Consider the following 18,261-nt stretch of genomic DNA (forward strand, 5'->3'; position numbering starts at 1 on the left):
CTTGAATGGGGCACGCCCCTGCGAGCACACATGGGGTGCACGCCATGGGGGCGCACCCCATTGGTGATAATGGAGGTCACCCCTCTTTGCATATTCAAGAATGCAGACCCCAAGTCCATGAAAAGGGAGGGGCTACTGTATTTATTTCCAAGTCAAAAAAGTGCATTTCCTGGCTTCCTATGAGGAAAAATAATAAAATAATAGATCAGCAAGACTTTTGTTAAGATAATAATAATAAATAATAATATTTATTTGTATCCTGCCTCTCCCTGTATTGGATCGAGGCAGGTAACAGCAAACAAGAACAATAAAATCAAACATGCGTATCAATAGATAAAAGCATAAAAGGACATATTAGATCCTAGTTCCACTATCACCCTCCCACCCTAAAATACCATTAAAAACAATTCCCAATAAAATGGTTAATAAAATAGATCGAGATCAAAGTCCGGTGGGTACAGCTAAACAAATAGAGAGTGAAAATTCTGTGGAGATCAGTTTGCCAGAAGAGATCCATTTTTATTGCCTTCTTAAAGGCCTCCAATGATGTTATATGGCGGATCTCATCCGGCAGGTCATTCCAGATTTTTGGAGCAGCAACAGAGAACGTCCTCTGTGAAGTCGTCTTCAGTCTAGTTCTCTCGAACTGAAGTAGGTTCTTCCCAGAGGACCTGAGAGTGCAGGGAGGATTGTATGGGAGGAGGCGTTCCCTCAGGTAAGCTGGGCCCAAGCCATGTAGGGCTTTATAGGTAATAACCAACACCTTATACTGTGCCCGGAAGCTAATGGGCAGCCAGTGTAGGGATTTTAAGATAGGTGTAATAGAATCAAATTTGGAACTCCCTATCACCAATCTGGCTGCCATATTTTGGACCAATTGCAGCTTCCGAACATGGCATAAGGTTTGTCCCATATAGAGTGCACTGCAGAAATCGAGACGAGAGATTACAAGTGAATGTACAACCGTTTCTAGGTTCTCCCTTTCCAGGAAGGGTCGTAGCTGGCAAATCAGCCGATGCTGATAATGGATGCTCCTGGCTGTCCCATCCACCTGAGATGATAGCCAAAGCGACAAGTCCAGGAGCACCCCCAAACTACGAACACAGTCCTTTAGGGGAAGTGTGACCCCATCCAGAACTGGAGAGCTTATCACCATACCCAGATTGAGATTGCCTTTAGCGAGTACCTCCATTTTATTTGGATTTAATTTAAATCTATTTTCCCTCATCCAATCCATTACTGACTTCAGGCAGTCATTCAGAGGGGAGATGCCATCCTTGGTTACTGAAGCAGTCCGAGACATGGAGAACCAAATTTGGGTGTCATCAGCGTACTGATAACACCCCACCCCATGTCTCTGGATGATCTCACCCAGCAGCTTCATGTAAATGTTGAATAGCATTGGCCACAGTATTGTGCCCTCAGGGACACCCAATTTGAGCTCCCTCTTGGCCGAACAACTGTCGCCAAGCGACACCATCTGGAACTTGCCTGAGAGATAGGACTGGAACCGCAGCAGAGCAGTGCCTCCAATTCCTAATTCCCTCAGGCGCTCCAGAAGAATACCATGGTCTATGGTATTGAAGGCCGCTGAGAGGTCCAAGAGCACCAACAGGGCCACACTTCCCCTGTCGATGCACAGACGGAGATCATCAACCAAAGCGACTATGGCAGTCTCCACTTCATATCCTGACCTGAAGCCAGTTTGAAATGGATCAAGATAATCAGTGTCATCCAAGACTGCTTGGAGTTTTCAAATATGTTGTGGAGGAATTATTTTGTGGAGAAATACATGATGTATTTTGCAGTCATACACAAAAATATCCTCTGCACAGAAAATGGATTTCTGCGCAGTAAGCATGATTCCTGTTCTGGATTTCTGCACAGATTATGTGTGTATATGTGTGTGTGTACATGCATTTTTTTCTCCACAGAATATTTTCCACAAAACACTGGGATATTTGAATACAGAGACAGTTCTGAAGAAAAATATTCACTTTCTGCCACAGTGAGGAGAAAATTACAGTAATTGTTCATTTGTGCATTATTATTAGTAGTAGTTTTGAAATGTTAAGTCTTTGGGTTTCTCTATTGTGGCAACTATAGTAATGGTCCTAATATGTGACTTAAAGAATGCTTGGGCTAAATATTATCAAGAGTATTTCCTACTTTACAGTTTATTTAAATATTTCATTTACTGTATATGCTGCCTTTCTCCCAGAGTGGGGCCCAAGGCAGCTACCAGAACTGTGGGGGGATCTGTGATGATAAATGTATTGCATATTTTGCAGAGAGGGTCTTCCCAGTGGCAAAATATGTCTATTTGTCATAGCACATGATTTCCCTCACCTTTATGTCTTGTATTTAATACATTCTAATGCTTTGTTTTGTGATTGGTTGTTGAAAGGCTGAAAAGGCAAATGTGCAAGTCCAATTGCTGAGACACATACCACTTTTTTTAAAGTACACATTTCCAATAATATCTAGTTTGAGCTTAAGGAGTGAATTACCATAGCCAGATCAGAAAAACTGATCAAACGTTTTCATCTAACTCTTTCTGTCTCTTTCTCACTTGTAGGTTAGCCTGAGGAGGAGGATAAAGCAATTGGCTACCAAGATGGTAATCACTAATGGAATTGAAGAAGAAAAAGGAAACCAAGAAAAGGAGAGCAAAGAGGAATCCATCCTGGCGATGCTAGGGATTATTGGGACAATTCTGAACCTCGTTGTGATCATTTTTGTGTATATCTACACGACATTGTGAACCACAGAAAGAAACTGGTAAAGACAGCTGACAAGAGGTGATGGCAAATGTTGTCAGTTGTTGACACACGACTCAATGAGAATTGACTCTGTAGTATATTAAGACGTCACAAAAGCATTGCCTGTGGGCAGTGGAAGCTGAAGCACAATTAATTGAACTTGACTTTTTTTCACACAGTTACAAACAAAACTCCTTGCTATCTTTCTCTCCCTGCTCTGCCTTTCTTCTTTGTATTTGTTCTAGGTAAATGACTGCAAATATGTAAGTATCAATTTTGTGCGGGAGGATAAGCAACCACTACGGACCTATCATTTCGATACAGCCAAAGACTGGACATTCTTATAAACAGTGAGAAATGCATAGCATTTCCATGCTAAGATATGTTCCCCAGATAGCTAGGTAGCTGTCTTTCATGTCCATTTGGCTGTCTTTCATGTTCCATTTGGCTGCATTGTTTTCTCTTTTGGATTTTATTTACATTGAAGTTGGCAAGCTTTTGATTTTAAAACGAACATATGGTGCAATCACAAGGTGGGAGGGTGGGAAACAAAGATTCCACTCAGCTGCCTGAGCAAACAAAAGATAAAACCTTGAGCAAAGTAAAGTTACATGACATTTCTTTTCTCTCTCGTCGGCTTGACATCTGTGTCTCTTCATACTGATGTTTATAAATATATATTTTTAATAAATGTGCTATATTTTTAGCATGAGCCAAACCTCTGGTGACACTTCTGTTATTTCTTCAGCCTAGATTTGTCCCCATTCCTTCCATCCTTCCTCTTCCTTCCCCCCAACCCGCATTCCTTTCAGCTTTCCCCCCCTCCTCCTCCCTCCCCATCTGAACAGCATATGTTATGGTCTTCAACAATTAAACAGCCATCTCATTTTCAGCCACTGCACTGCATTCTGGAGTAAGCATGCATTGTGCTTACATGCCTGACTTGAAGTTCGAATGTCAGATAGAAAACATTACCTTCCATATAAAGGTATGACAGCACTGTGGGGTGACCTTTGCTGACTCATTTCATGGACACACAGAGAGATATAATAGATGGATAGAAACACACAGGGAGGGAGGGAAGGAGAGAGATATCAAAAGGGACAAAAATGGGTTTTACCCTGACTAACTCCATACGTTCTGAAAGAATGTTAGACAAACCCTCCCTTTTACAAAATGTTCTCCTCACTTCCTTATTCTTGACTACTTATCCAGGTCATGTACCTTCAAGTCATTTCTGCCTTATGGTGACCCTAAGGTAAACCTATCACAGGGTTTTCTGAGGCGGAGAGTCTGTGACATGACCACAGTCATCCAGCAGGTTTAATTGACCGAGCAGAGAATCAAACACTGATCTCCACTTCTGGTCCAATATGATCTCCACTTCTGGTCCACTGGTCTCCACTTCTGGTCCAAACCACTACACCACAGTGGCTCTACTTAGATAACTCGAATTAGGTAGCTGTAACTCAACTGCCACAGCATTGATAAGTCTTGTTTATGGGGAAAGGACCAATGAATTTCTTTGAGGGCTGTAAACACTTAAGAGACTTGTGGGCTATGCACACTGATGGGAAAGGCTGGCCTGAGGGTGGAGTCCACATGAGGCACACCCTGGCTCCGCCCCAGCCCAGCGTGATAGTGTGTGCTGCACCATACAGCGCACAGCGTCATGGCATTCCTCTGGCACTGCATCTAGATGACACAGCACCATAAGGGTTCCATAAAGCCGTGGTGCCAGTGGCTACAGCACCCTTTCCAGGGCGCAAAAAGGAGCCACTTTTTGTAGCTCCTTTTTGCAGCACAGAAAGGCCAGATCTGGGCCACCATGGGACAACTTCAATTGGATGACTCCTCTTGACAGTCCATAAAACAGGCCACTGTAAAATAAAATGCATGCCCACTCTCAATTCATCAGGGTTCAGGATTTGCAGTATGTGTGTGTGTAGGGGGGGGGGGGGGGTCAACATATTTGGCTGAAAATCCCATGTCAAAAATAAATGCGAGAAATGTCCACAGGAAAGAAATATATTAAACTTTTTTTCATTCCATAGGACCAACAGTGATGTTGCTTTTTATACCCAGTAATTGCAATAGTTCAATGGTTCTCAAACTATGGGGTGGATCCCCGGGGGAGGGGGCAAAAATTGCTGAAGAATGGCATGAGACTTGGAGGTCCTGATCCCTTCTCTTCTTCCTTCTTCTTCTCTGCTTCCCAAACCATTTCTATCATGGAGAGGAAGAGAAAGGCAAGGAGGCACTTGCATAGCCACTTCTCCCTGAGGGAGGAAGGAGAAGGAGAAGGAAGAGGAGATTGGGGAAGCTCACTACATCTCTAGCACAACCCATCTCACTTTTTCTTTCCCCACGCATCCTGTTACTTCCCCAGTTCTTGGGATGAGACATTGCTGCAGCCTCAACCAGTGTGTTCACTTAGTCCAGTGCTCCCTAGATGCATGGTGGCAAAGAAGAGACAGCATCTATGGTGGCCACCAGCAGTGGAGTGGCCAACAACACTGTTTGCTTGGGGCTCCTGCTGTCCACTTGCCTCTGGCTGGGCTCCCTCAGAGATAGAAGAGAAGCAGCCTTTGTGGCTCCACTCCCAAATGAATGGCACAGTGGACCAGCTGGCTGAGGAGGATCAGTGCAACAGCAAGGCTTTCTGCAAACTGCTGGAGCAGAGCATGTGCCTGGGCTCACCTCTACCCTATGCCACCCCCTCTACCCTAATCTTAACCCTAACCCTAACACCACACTACATCAGGTGGGCATTGAGGCATCCACATGTAGGTGTAAAGGGGTGGGGTTCACAAAATACACTTGGCCCTCCATATCCATGGATTTTTTTTATCCACAGATACAAGTATCCACGGCTTGAAAATATTTTTTAAAAAGTATAAATTCTGAATAGCAAACCTTGATTTTGCCATTTTGTATAAGGAACATCATTTTGCTATGCCATTGTATTTAATGGCACATGAACATCCATGGGTTTTGTTACAAGGGGTCCTAGAACCACACCCCAGTGGATAACAAGGACCCACTGTAAAATGTTTGAGAACCACTGCAATAAAGGGAACCATTTCACCTGTTCTGCCTTCTAATGCTAAACCAAGGCGTTGAGAAGTTTCTGCGTCCAGGACAACTATGAAACATTATTGGAAGGTGCGGTTCTAATTGGAGATCATTAGCTCTTTTGAAACCTGGCCCCATGACAGGTAGAATCTCTTGGTTATAGTTTAGAACTGTGAAACCAAAGGAAAGGCTCTGATTTGGTTTGTGTTTACCTCTTGCTTCCTCTGTGCCTTGGGAAAGGCAGTTAACCTCTCTTTGCATTCCATAATAATGTAGATCTTTCTCAGCGGGGTGCTAAGAGGCTTAATGTTGAGAAAGCACTTTGAAAACCAAGCATGGGGGAGCTATCAGAGCACATAGTCTTGTGACTGTGTATCTTTGCTTCCATTTTGGCTAATTCAACCGAAGCCATAATGCAGAATACAAAACTAGATAACAAAGGTAATTCAGCTAGTCCTGACCCTTTTGCCTTGCAAGCACAGGATAATGAGAGCAATAGAGTTGGTCTATATGAAAACAATACCATGTACTTTCATCACTTGGTAGCTGAAAAATCAAGGAATAAACTTAATGTGTGAATAAGGCCCTCCACATACAACACACATCACAAATACACTTTCATTTCACAGCAAGCATGATGCTTTCCCATGAAGCCTTTTAAGAGGCAAAAGTGGTGCAACATCCTGGAAGCCAATTTGCCACAAATGGTCTTGCAACCCACAAGGTTAGAATATTGTCTTCCTTTCCTTCTACCTCCCCCCATTTTATACACATACGTGCACACACACATGGAGAGTCAGAATGGGGGGGGGGGGGTCACATAGTAAACATACAGAATGGGAGGTCATATATCAGTAAACAAGGGTAAGAAAACTGATTCAAATATAGGCATGTAGGGATATGCCTCCAAATTCACTGAAACCGACAACTGAAGACAGATCCCTTAAAGTTAAGGTGCCCTTAATAATAAGCTATCCTTAAGTGAACATAGTAAATTTAGCCCAACTAAAATTAGCTGAAACTAAGGTGGCATCTACACTGCAGAACAGATGCAGTTTGAGGCTGTGCAGACCACCCCTAAGGGGTGCCCTGCAGTTGCCTCCAGCTGTGCCAGATCGGGGCCACAGCAACCACATGCTGTGCCCCGATCTGGCCTTACCAGGGCACAAAAAGGAGCCACAAAAAGCTGCTCCTTTTTGCGCCCTGGAAAGGGCAAGATAGCTGCAGAGCTGCAGCTTTAAGGTGCTCCTTTGGTACTGCATTGTGTAAACGCAGTGCCAGAGGAGCACTGCATGGCATCATGCCACCATGGGGGTGGAGTTGGGGCATGCGTTGTATGGATGCCATGCCCCAACTCTGCCCCCAGGCCAGCCTTAATGGCTGGTCTCACAGCCCCTCAGACAGTGCTTTAACTGCCATGGCTCAATGCTATGGAATTCTGGGATTTGTAGTTTCTGAGATATTTAGCCTTCTCTCCCAGAGACCTCAGGTGCCACAACAAACTACAAATCCCAGAATTCCATGGGATGGTGCCATGACAGTTAAAGTGGTGTCAAACTGCATTAATTCTCCAGTGTGGCAGGAACCTATGTTTCATCTGATTTCTCGATACAATAGAATATGCAAAATGTCATTGTTAATATGGTCTAACTCTATACCATTTGCAGAGCTTGTATAAGGATGACTTGTTCCTGGAGTTATTTCAAACTTCAGAAAATGAGAAACTCTGTTTCTAAAGGCTATTCTAAATTCCTTATCAGTATTGTAGAGTTTGAAGGGCCATATAGGGCATCTCCTCCAGCCCCTTGCTTGATGAAGAGTGTCTGCAATTAAAAGTTTCCTAAATAGATGGCTTCTCCACCATTTGTTTAAAGCAGTGATTCCCAAACATTGGCCCTCCAGATATTTGGGACTCCAAGCCCCAGAAGCACCAGCCAGCTTGACCAACAGTTAGGAACTCTGTGTGCTGAAGTCCAGAACATCTGGAAGACCAAAGTTTGGGAACCACTGGTTTAAAGCATGCTTTATATATATCAAATAACTTTTTGTTTTGTATTGTATTTAAATGTCACCTATAGCATGATAGTATAGACCACTCTACAACCACAGGATTCTACTGCCTCATTCTACTGCATGTGTAGACCAAGTATAAATCTTCTTATATTAATATCCAGTGCAAACCTATGCATGTTTATACAGCAAGAACTGTTGTTGAATCTTTGTTCAGGCATTCACATGATTATGTGAAGGTGAAAACTGTGTAGGGAGATGTGACTACAGATTCTTCCTTTTTTGCATTTCAACTTAAGATTCAACTTAACAAACAATGGCCAAGATCACAAAGTACCATGTAAAAGTACTCCAGGTGGAACTATGCTATGGATTCCCTCTCACCACCTCCAAGATTCATGATTCATTGCAATCACTCTCCTTCATGGCCATTCAGACACAAAACAATGACATCCTCTGTTGAGATGAACTAGGGGCCTCTGGAGGAAATAACCAGATGGTTATCCAATCCTCCCCTCTGCTTTCCACCAACCAACAAGGAAGACTACCACAGTGAAATGGTGAGTTGAGGAGAGTCTTGATGTTTATAAAGGGAATAAGAGAACACTAATCTCTGCAATGACCCCCTACAAAAACAAAGCATATGCAGGCATACATTAGATTTAGCAGTTTATCACACCAGCTGTTTTCTCCCGATCTGGGAGAGACCATGTATAAATGGATGTTATTGCACAGCTCAGTGCCCAGATTGGAGGCAACCAATACCTAATCAGGACTTCTGCCATACTTAGCAAAAAAACGTTAATTTTCCATTCATTGCAAAGTATGGGAGAAGTCCCAATCAGGTAAGGGATGCCTTACCTGTGAGCTGTGTAATAACATCCGTTTATACGCAGTCTCAGCCTGTGCCCAGATCAGGGGGAAAAGCTGTGTGATAGTCTTGCATATGTTAATAACCAGATGCCAGCCAAAGAATAACAAGATGCTAGCAAAAGATTAGAGAGCCAGCATGGATTTGGGATGAGGGTTCAATTCCCAGCTCAGCCATGAAACCCACTGGTGACCTTGGGTACATCACATGCTCTCACCTCAGGGTAAGGCAATGGCAAACCTCTTCTGAACAACTCTTGCCAAGAAAATGCCATGATAAAAAACCCTTCAGGTCACCATAAGTCGGAAATGACTTATAGCAGACTACAACAACAATAAGCCAAAGAACAAGCCAAAGAAAGACCCAAGCAGCCTCCCTATCCACACAATACACAATTTTATATGCACTGTCATTTTCTGTACAACATAACCAATTTTCTACCTTTCTGTTTTGTCTCTCTGTACTCATTTCCTCTCTAAGCTTAAAAGCCCCAAAGCTTGCAACCTGTCCTTTTAGGACAGTTGTTCCTGTCCCTTGATCATTTCTATTGCCATTGTCTGACCTTTCTCAGCTCTGAAATATCCTTTAAAAAGAAAGAAAGAAAGAAAGAAAGAAAGAAAAAAGGTGTTCCTGACGTAAAGTACAATACTGTGCTTGTTTACTTGGTAACCCACTGTATACCCAGGGATTTCCAAGTGTGCTTGCCTGCATTTTAAACAGAGTCTGGACAATTTACTTTGTTGGGCTGCAACTCCTAGGTTCTCTCAACCAAGAAGGTCACTGGCCATTGTTAAACAACATCCATGATTTCCAAACAAAATCATCACCTACCCAGGAGTGAACCTGGCATCTTTTGCATTCAAACACACACACACATATATATATACTGTGACAACCAAGAGCCAGCATGGTGTGGTAGTATGGGTGTTGGGCTCTGGCTCTGGAGATAAGGGCTCAAATCCTAGCCATGTAAACCCACTGGGTGTAATGGCCAGCCAAGATCAGCTCTTGGAGGAGGATGAGCCTCCTCCAGAGCAAGAGCTAATTGAGGCTACACCAGGTGGTAATCCTGCTCTGCCAGGTCCCAGCTGTGCTCTCCCAGCCCCAGAGGAGGAGGTCCAACCAGGTCCTAGTGCTAGAGAGAGGCCTCCTGTGGTGCAACAGCCTAGTGGTGACTCTGGGGAGGAAGCTTGCCTGGAGGTGCCTACTTACAAGGAGAGAAGGGCTGAGAGTGCTTGCAGGCGCAGATCCAAGAGGATTGCAGAGAGGCAATTAGCCAACCAGCCTCAGCTGGCATGGGGGAGAGTTTCCCTTACTTAAACTGTTGAGAGGCCTCCACTGTTTGCCAGAGTTTATTGCATGATCCCTTGGCATGATTGCTGGTAGCACTGGCTTCTTGTATCTTGATTCCTTGTTGCTTTGACCTCGGACCGGACCCTTGTTATCTTCTGGCTGCTTTGACCTCAGACTGCTTTGACCACTCTGACTCCCAGTATCCTGACTTCAGCTTGGCTTTCGGATTGCTCTGATTTCTGGTATCCTGACCTTGGCTTGACTTCTCGGACTGCTCTCACGCTTACTTGGTGCAAGGTCTGTGTTCTACTCTCTCTTGCTGGGCTAAGCCATTCTTATCGGTGTGTGTCTGTGAGTGCTGGCTGCAGTCCAGGACACTGGGTGACCTTAGGCCAGTCAGCTTCAGAAGAGGGCAACGGCAACGGCAACACCTCTCTGAAGAAATTTGCCAAGAAAACCCCATGATACTCTAAATGAATGAATGAATGAATGAATGACAGGGTCACCTTAGGGGTGCCATAAGTCTGAAATGACTTGAGGACACACAACAACAACCAGAGTGGTGTAGTGGTTTGAGCATTGGACTACAGCTCCAGATTCAAGGTTGAGTTCCTCACTAGCCCATGAAAACCCATTACGTGACCTTGGGTGAGTCTCAGCTGCAGAAAACCCAGTGATAGGTTCACCTTACAGTCGTCATAAGTTGGAAATAACTTGACAGCACATAACAACAAATATAATATTATATATACTATGGTATTGCTATATATACTACAGCACTATATACTCTGAATCTCAGCTTTTTGCAGTTTACTAGAAACTTGTGGCATGATGAGGTAGTGAAGCTGCTGGAGTATTCTCTTCCTTTGGTGCAGAAAAGTAGTAGGCAGGAAGAACACAAAGCAAACCATGACATTTTCTCTGTTTCCTAGACTCCTCTCCCAACATTGTGTTTTCATTTGGATAAGTGGTGCTAGGTCTTAGTTACACACATTTTCACATCATGTTTAAGTAGTATCTAAGCCTTATTATTAAATAAATGTAAGATGGACAGAGGCCAGCCAAGAACTGGACACCTATCTATTGATTCTAGATCTTTTCTGTCTCCTTTTTTCTGTTTGTTTTTCTCTGTGTGTTTTGAGTGGAAGAGCTGAATTTTAAAAGTCTGTTTTTCTTTCAGAATACAAGTCACTTTCCTGGGTCACGTAACAGGCCAAGCTTGTGTGCTTGTTATGAGTACCCCGTGTCCCCATTAGATTCAGTTGTTGTTTGCTGTTGATGGTGATTTGTGTGTATGTGTGTCTGTGGTAGCGAGAGGAAAGTTGAAAACACAATGGAAGAACAAGCCTGAGGGCGAGAAATCAAATCAAGGCCTCCCATGAAACAGTGTGGAACATTGGGCAAATCATCAGCAAATGCACTGTAACAAATACTCCTGTACAGGTGGGACAATGAACTGTACTCTCTACGCTAAGGTGAAATTTTTCAGATGGGGTGCCTGCCTACAGTTAGGCTCCCAAATCCATCTTCATATACCATGATGCATTCAAGAAGCTGGGACACACTCTCAGAAATTAGTATTTCCATGTAGACTAAAACCCAATTCACATACACTGTTATATCACTTTGACAGCATTTTTATTGTAAGTGATTATTTTGTTTCAGATTGCATACTAGTACTTTTGAATTAAACACCTGGGTGGAATATATTGAACTGCTCTTCCTTTTAATGATATAGGTACCTGTCCCTATTCTTTCCATGTTTTTACCTCTAGTGCCACATTTTCAAAGTAGTGTCCAGGAACACATCTACTCTGTTAACTGAGGTATATCTGTACTATTAATGTAACGTTACGAAGACAGATAAGCTAACAGTAGTCATTTTCATTTTCTACTGCTTTCACTTTTTCCTCTCTGTTTATTTAAAGAAATAACCATATTCCTGATAAAAGCCTATATACTTCCCAACATTTCATAGATGAAAACTGGGAAATATGTGGTCAAGCAATATCAGAGTGTGGTCAAGATGGCAAAAGTTATTAATAAGGAAGAACATGCAAGCTAGGAAAAGCTGCAGCAGTTTGCTTTTGTCTGAGCCTACTGGGAAAGCCAAAATTCTGCTGAGTGAACTGAATGCAAAGTACTTTTGCACTTATTTATTTATTTATGGTATTTATACCCTGCCCTTCAGCCCTAAAGGCTATCAGAGCAGCTTACAATTATTATTTTGTTCCCTGCCCTCAGGCTTACAATCTAAAAGACACAACACAAAAGGAAAGGGGATGAGGTCCAGTGGTTATTCTCTCCCTCTGAGGCCTGGACCAAGGCAGATGGACTGGAGGGAGGGCTCTTCTCCTTCAGGCTAGCCTTGGTGGAACTGGGCTTGCCTGTTCACTCCCTCGCAGGCCGAAGGATGACAGTTATCATGGAGGGAGGGCTCTCTATCTTTGGGCTAGATTAAATTTGCAACAACTGAAGTAAGCTGAAGACAAAGGAGAAAGTGAGAGGAGGAGAGAGAAACTGGGAATTTTTTAAAGCATCTGAAAAACTAGAATGACAAGGATTAATCGGAACTGTCCCTGCCAATTTGAGGCAGTTGGAGAATATGAGCCCATGTTACTAACTGCATAGAAAGCTATCTCCTATTGCACACTTTCTTTTCTGATTATACAAAATGTGCCCAGATGCATATTCAAATAACACCTGAGTTAAAGGCACAGCTACTTCCACAAAGCCACAGGGTCTTGCCTCCCTCCCTCTCTTCTTCCCTCCACTCACTTATCTGCTTCCAGAAATTCACACATGCTTTTGCTCATTCAGAGAGTTTTATAAGACACTGGGGAGAAAAAATACCCCCTAGTGCTGGGATTCCACTGCCTGGGAAACTAAATAAAGCCGCGATCGATAAACATGCAGACTGCTCTTCCATCACTCAGCTCTGAGCTTAGAGTGAGATTTACTGAAATGTGAGTAACCATAAAACAGAGCCCAGCCACCACTTTTCAAAGCTCCTTTTCATATCAGGGATTTATTTATAGGCCTTGTCCACTGGACAGAAGGCACAATTCATTTATTTCTTCCTGATGCCCCTCTGACATTTTTGTTGTTTATTTTTGCCTTTAGTTTTGCTTTATGTCCACTAAATCCTCTGGTGTGACTGCAGACAAGAGTGATGGAATAACAACCAAGAACCAGCAGAATCATTTTTAAACCTGTTCAGATAGGGGTAGACTTCAAGCAGTTGGGGGTGGAAAAATCTGTTAATTTTACTCTTTCCTGCATTAAAACTTTTAAAACCTCAAGTTTTGTCCATTTCAAATACAAAGAAGTTGGCAGCCATATTTAAAGGCATAGCTGTGTTACCCCATGTCAGCATACAATGGGATTTTGTAGCACCTTTGGGATTAACTGAAAAAAGTCTGTAGCATAAACTCTTGTAGGCACTTGTGTAGTTTGTGATGAAGCAGGAGATTATTGCAGCCTTAAATCCTGTCAGGCGAGACACAGGATCTAAAAGATGAAAATGGGTATTATCATACTTACCTATGCTCTGGCTGTAGGCAGCCCGTATCGTCTCAGGCAGTCTGTCTGCCACCCAGACTTGTGCCGCATTTCTTTCAAGGATGAGATTTTCCCATTCTTTTCTTACTGCCTTCTACCTTACCAAGCATTATTGTCTTTGTGGAGTCAAAGGCTTTCAGGGCCAGCATCCATAGATTTTTGTGGGGTTTTCAGGCTTTGTGGCCATGTTCTAGAAGAGTTTCTTCCTGACGTTTCGCCAGCATCTGTGGCTAGCATCTTCAGAGAATCCATTCTCTCATTCTCTGAAGATGCCAGCCACAGATGCTGGCAAAACGTCAGGAAGAAACTCTTCTAGAACATGGCCAGATAGCCTGAAAACTCCACAAAAAACTATTATTGTCTTTTCTGGTGAGTCATGTCTTCTCATGATATATCCAAAGTATGACAGTCTCAGTATAGTCATCTTGGCTTTTATCCAGAGTTCAAATTTCATTTGCTCTATAAAAGATAAAGGTTTCCCCTTTCACAAGATTGTCAAGTCATGTCCGACTGCAGGACCCATCCCCAGGACCCATTTCTAGAAGTCCACGATATCCAGAAAACGCTTATCTAGCACCACATTTCAGATGAATTTATTTTCTTCCAATCAGCTTTCTTCACTTTCTAGCTTTCACAACCATATATAGAAATCAGAAGTAAGATGGAATGGACAATCCTAACTTTAGCATTCAATGATATATCTTGACACTTCAGAGTTTTGTCTAATTCCTTCATAGCTGTCCTTCCAAGTCCTACCCTTCTTCAGATTTCTTATCTGTAATCTCCATTCTGATTAGCAACTGAGCCAAGGTATGGAAAATCTTGAACTATTTCAATATCTTCATTGTCTACTTTAAAGTTATGTAAATGTTCTCATTACTGTTTTTTTTTTTATGTTCAGCCTACTTTTGCATTTTCTTTCTTGACTATGGTGTGGTACACACCACCATAAAGCGGCATACTTGTGCCAATTCTAGGGTTAGGGACCACATGGCAACCACGTGGTCCCTAACCCTAATATGTGCCGGTGGTGCAGTAATGGTGGCATCCCGTGTACACGGGTGCCACCATTATGACATAATGGACACACTGGCACACTCGCGACATAACTATGGTGGTGCAAAAAGAACCCATTTATTCCAGGTTCTTTTTACTCCGGAGTGACGGCACGCGGTTTGGGGGATGCACCATCCCTCCAGAGTAAAAACAGGTGCCAGGAGGCCACCATTTCTCGGCAGTCTGTACTGCGTCTATGAGATGGTCAGCATACAAGTAAAGAGATAGAGTGATAAAATACAGCCTTGCCTCACCTCCTTTCTAATTGAAAACCTTTCTGTTGCTCCTTATTCTGTCCTGACAGTAGTCTCTGGTCCTAAGGGTATGTTATGCATCAGGACAATCAAATGTTGTGGTGCACCTGTTTTTTAAAGAGTGAGCCATAGTTTTTCATGATCTACACAATCAAAGACTTCACTGTAATCTATACAGCATAGGCTGATAAACTCTCTTAAATGGGCTGTGTATGGGCTGATATTAGAGCTGGGTCTATGGTGAATCTATTTATTTAAAAAAAAGTTGGCATAGGGAGGTCACTTATTACTGAAGGCAATGCCTTGAATGAGCACTTATGTACAACTGAAATGATCCCTTCAACTCAACCATTCTGTGTACCAATGTGGTTGTGCAAGCAAGCCCTAATTCTCTTTTTATTCTGAGGTAATCATCCAGTAATGTCGCACTGCTCAGAAGAGTTCCAGGTGAATCAAGATGCTAGCCATAACAAATTTTTCATTGGAGCACACATGGAAGCATATCTGCCCAGCACATGGACAGCTTGTGCATATAAATTGCTTGCCATAACTCTCTCTCTGCTGGGCATCTGTTAAGCTGTTGGCCTTGTTTGGGGGACTCCATCCTTCTGCTTGGGTTCTCTATTTTTGTCTTCTTGCAGTGTACAGAAGAGATGGTTCTTTCTTTAATATATGTTGGTTCTGTTGTAATATTCCAACACAAAAACCTTCTTTATATGGTAAAATGCCATGTTCAACATTAATTGAAAGGAGAGTCTTTCTTTTCAAATATAGTCATTGCACCTATGAGACAGGGAGATGAACTGAACTGTTTACAGCACAGATGTGAATGAACAGTGCACACTTTTGCCACTGTTTGCACATTTCCTTTGACTATAAGTTTGGATTCTACCAAGCAGCAGCAAATTGGTTACAGTAGCAGAACATGCCACAAACCACCCTGGGCATAAAATACTGTCTGAAAACACTGAAATTCTGGACCATACCAACCATTACCATGTCAGGATGCACAGGGAAGCCATTGAAATCCACAAACATCTGAATAATTTCAACCGGAAAGAAGAAACCCTTAAAGTGAACAAAATTTGGCTACCAGCCCTGAGGAATAGCAAAATAAGGACTCTGCAAATGCAAATGGGAAACCACTCAGAGTCAGGGGCTTTCCCAGCAGATAATGATCACCAGTTGTCATGGCCAGCCAAGAGCCGGACTCAGAGGATGAGGATGTAGCTCCTCTAGTGCAAAGGGAAATTGAGGCTACACTAGGTGTTAATCCTGCTCTGCCAGATCCCATCTGCGACCTCTCAGCCCCAGAGGAGGAGGCTCAGCCAGATTCTAGTGCTGGAGGGATTCCTCCTGAGGCTCAGCTGCCTAGTGGTGACTGGGGAAGAGCCAAGCTTGGAGGTGCCTTCCTTTAAGCAACACAGGGCTGAGAGTGCTTACGTGCGTTGGTCCAGGAGAATTGCTGAGAGACAATTGGCAAACAAGCCTGAGCTGGCACCAAGAAGAGAGTCTCCTACTTAACCACCTGGGAGAGGCCTACTCGGTGCCAAAGTTTATTCTCTCCTGGACTACGGCCAGCACAAGTCCAAACAAATGCCGATAAGGATTGTTTAACAAAAAAGGAGCTAAAAGGCAGGCTACAGACCTTTCAGTTAGTCCACAAGAAGCACACCAGTAACAAAGCCAAGGTCAGGATTCCAGAGTCCACAGAAGTCAGTTAGGTCCAAGGTTAGGACAGCCAGAAGGTAACAAGAGTCCAGTCCATTCCAAAATCAAGGGTTCAAGGCAAACAAGGGTTCCAGGGAGCAAGGAGCCAGTGCTGACAGTAATCACACAGAAGGATACTGCAATAAACTCTGGCACCAAGTAGGCCTCTCCCAGGTGGTTAAGTAGGAGACTCTCTTCTCGGTGCCAGCTCAGGCTTGTTTGCCAATTTTCTCTCAGCAATTCTCCTGGACCAACACACGTAAGCACTCTCAGCCCTGCGTTGCTTAAAGGAAGGCACCTCCAAGCTTGGCTCTTCCCCAGAGTCACTACTAGGCTGCTGAGCCTCAGGAGGAATTCCTCCAGCACTAGGACCTGGCTGAGCCTCCTCCTCTGGGGCTGAGAGGTTTCAGCTGGGATCTGGCAGAGCAGGATTAGCACCTGGTGTAGCCTCAATTTCCTCTTGCACTAGAGGAGCCACATCCTCATCATCATCCTCTGAGTCCGGCTCTTGGCTGGCCATGAGACCAATTAACAGCCATTAATCCTCTTTTGCATTAGCCTCCCAGCCTCAGGCCTGCCATCAGCACAGAACAATGCACATGCAAATCAGTCCTGCATTCCCAGGCTCACACAGTATATATAGACCCATTTTTCCAGGCAAGCATTCTCTGAAGATGCCAGCCACAGATGCTGGTGCTAGAACATGGCCACATAGCCCAAAAAACCCACAAAAAAACAAACTGGTTACACAAATGAGTTCTGGGTGTGAACAATTTTGAATGTCTCACTCTGTAATACTAGAAATTTGGGGACTGAACAAAAATTCTATGGTGTACAGAATTTTTATTTTATTATTTCCCATGTGGTAATAGACAAGTAAAGCATTCCCAAAAGATGGCCAGCTAATCTCTGTTTAAAGGTTTCAAAGGAGGAGTGTCCACCATTCTCTGATGGCATCCATTCCAATGACAAATAGTCCTTACTGTCAAGCAATTCCTCTAAACATTTATGTGGAATCTCTTTTCTTATCATTTGAATCTGTTGATTTGAATTCTAGTTTCTAGAGCAGCATGATATGCCTATGTTGCATTCCTTCAAATATTTAAATATGACTAGCATATCATCTCTCAATCCACTCTTCACCTAGCTAAATACATACAACTTCCTAAACTGATCTTATAACGCCTGGTTTCCAAGACCTTTAACCATATTGGTTAATCTCCTCTCAACATATTGCAAACTTCCTGAGTCTAAGGCTGAGATTTGTGTGATTTGGTCAAGATCACCCAGTAGATTTCCATGATTGAGCAAGAATTCAAACCATGGTCTCCCAGAATCCCAGTCCAGCATTGAAACTATGCCACCACAGTGAATATACCCACCAAGATAGAGTGTTTGATTTAGCTGTCTGCTGCTCTAGTCTGCTTCTCAGTCTACCTTTTCATCTCTGTCAAGAACTGCTGCATAACCAGTGCCCACTGTGCTGCCTTTCAATGCAGTAATTTAACTTATCCTCACTCTTATTTCATTGGCACTTCTTTGATGCATTCATCAAGAGGAAAGCTTGGAGATGCTATAAACATTCAAGGTAAGTGTCTTCAATACTAAGGGGACCACTGTAAGAGAAAAACAACAAAAACAATTTCAAGACTGAGCAGTCAATGAAATG

General features: G+C 43.2%; 1 protein-coding gene across 5 annotated transcripts in view; it reads left to right on the forward strand.

The window, feature by feature from the left end:
* LOC149315092 (protein TUNAR-like) overlaps nucleotides 1-3,434 on the forward strand; it is an 87,687-nt gene extending 84,253 nt beyond the window's left edge. For 4 of the 5 annotated variants that reach the window (XM_089523603.1, XM_089523604.1, XM_089523602.1 and 1 more), the window contains one exon: nucleotides 2,579-3,434. In XM_089523603.1, the coding sequence (XP_089379729.1) occupies nucleotides 2,579-2,764 (186 nt within the window). In that variant the 3' untranslated portion in view covers nucleotides 2,765-3,434. Of the gene's footprint in view, nucleotides 1-631; nucleotides 716-2,578 lie in introns of those variants that run through there. The other variant, XM_089523605.1, reaches the window with a different exon arrangement.
* The last annotated feature ends 14,827 nt before the right edge of the window (nucleotides 3,435-18,261 follow it).

This window comes from Sceloporus occidentalis, unplaced genomic scaffold (genome assembly GCF_023333645.1).
Source record: "Sceloporus occidentalis isolate IW3139 unplaced genomic scaffold, rSceOcc1.0.p SCAF_4, whole genome shotgun sequence".
Taxonomy (NCBI): Eukaryota; Metazoa; Chordata; class Lepidosauria; order Squamata; family Phrynosomatidae; genus Sceloporus; species Sceloporus occidentalis.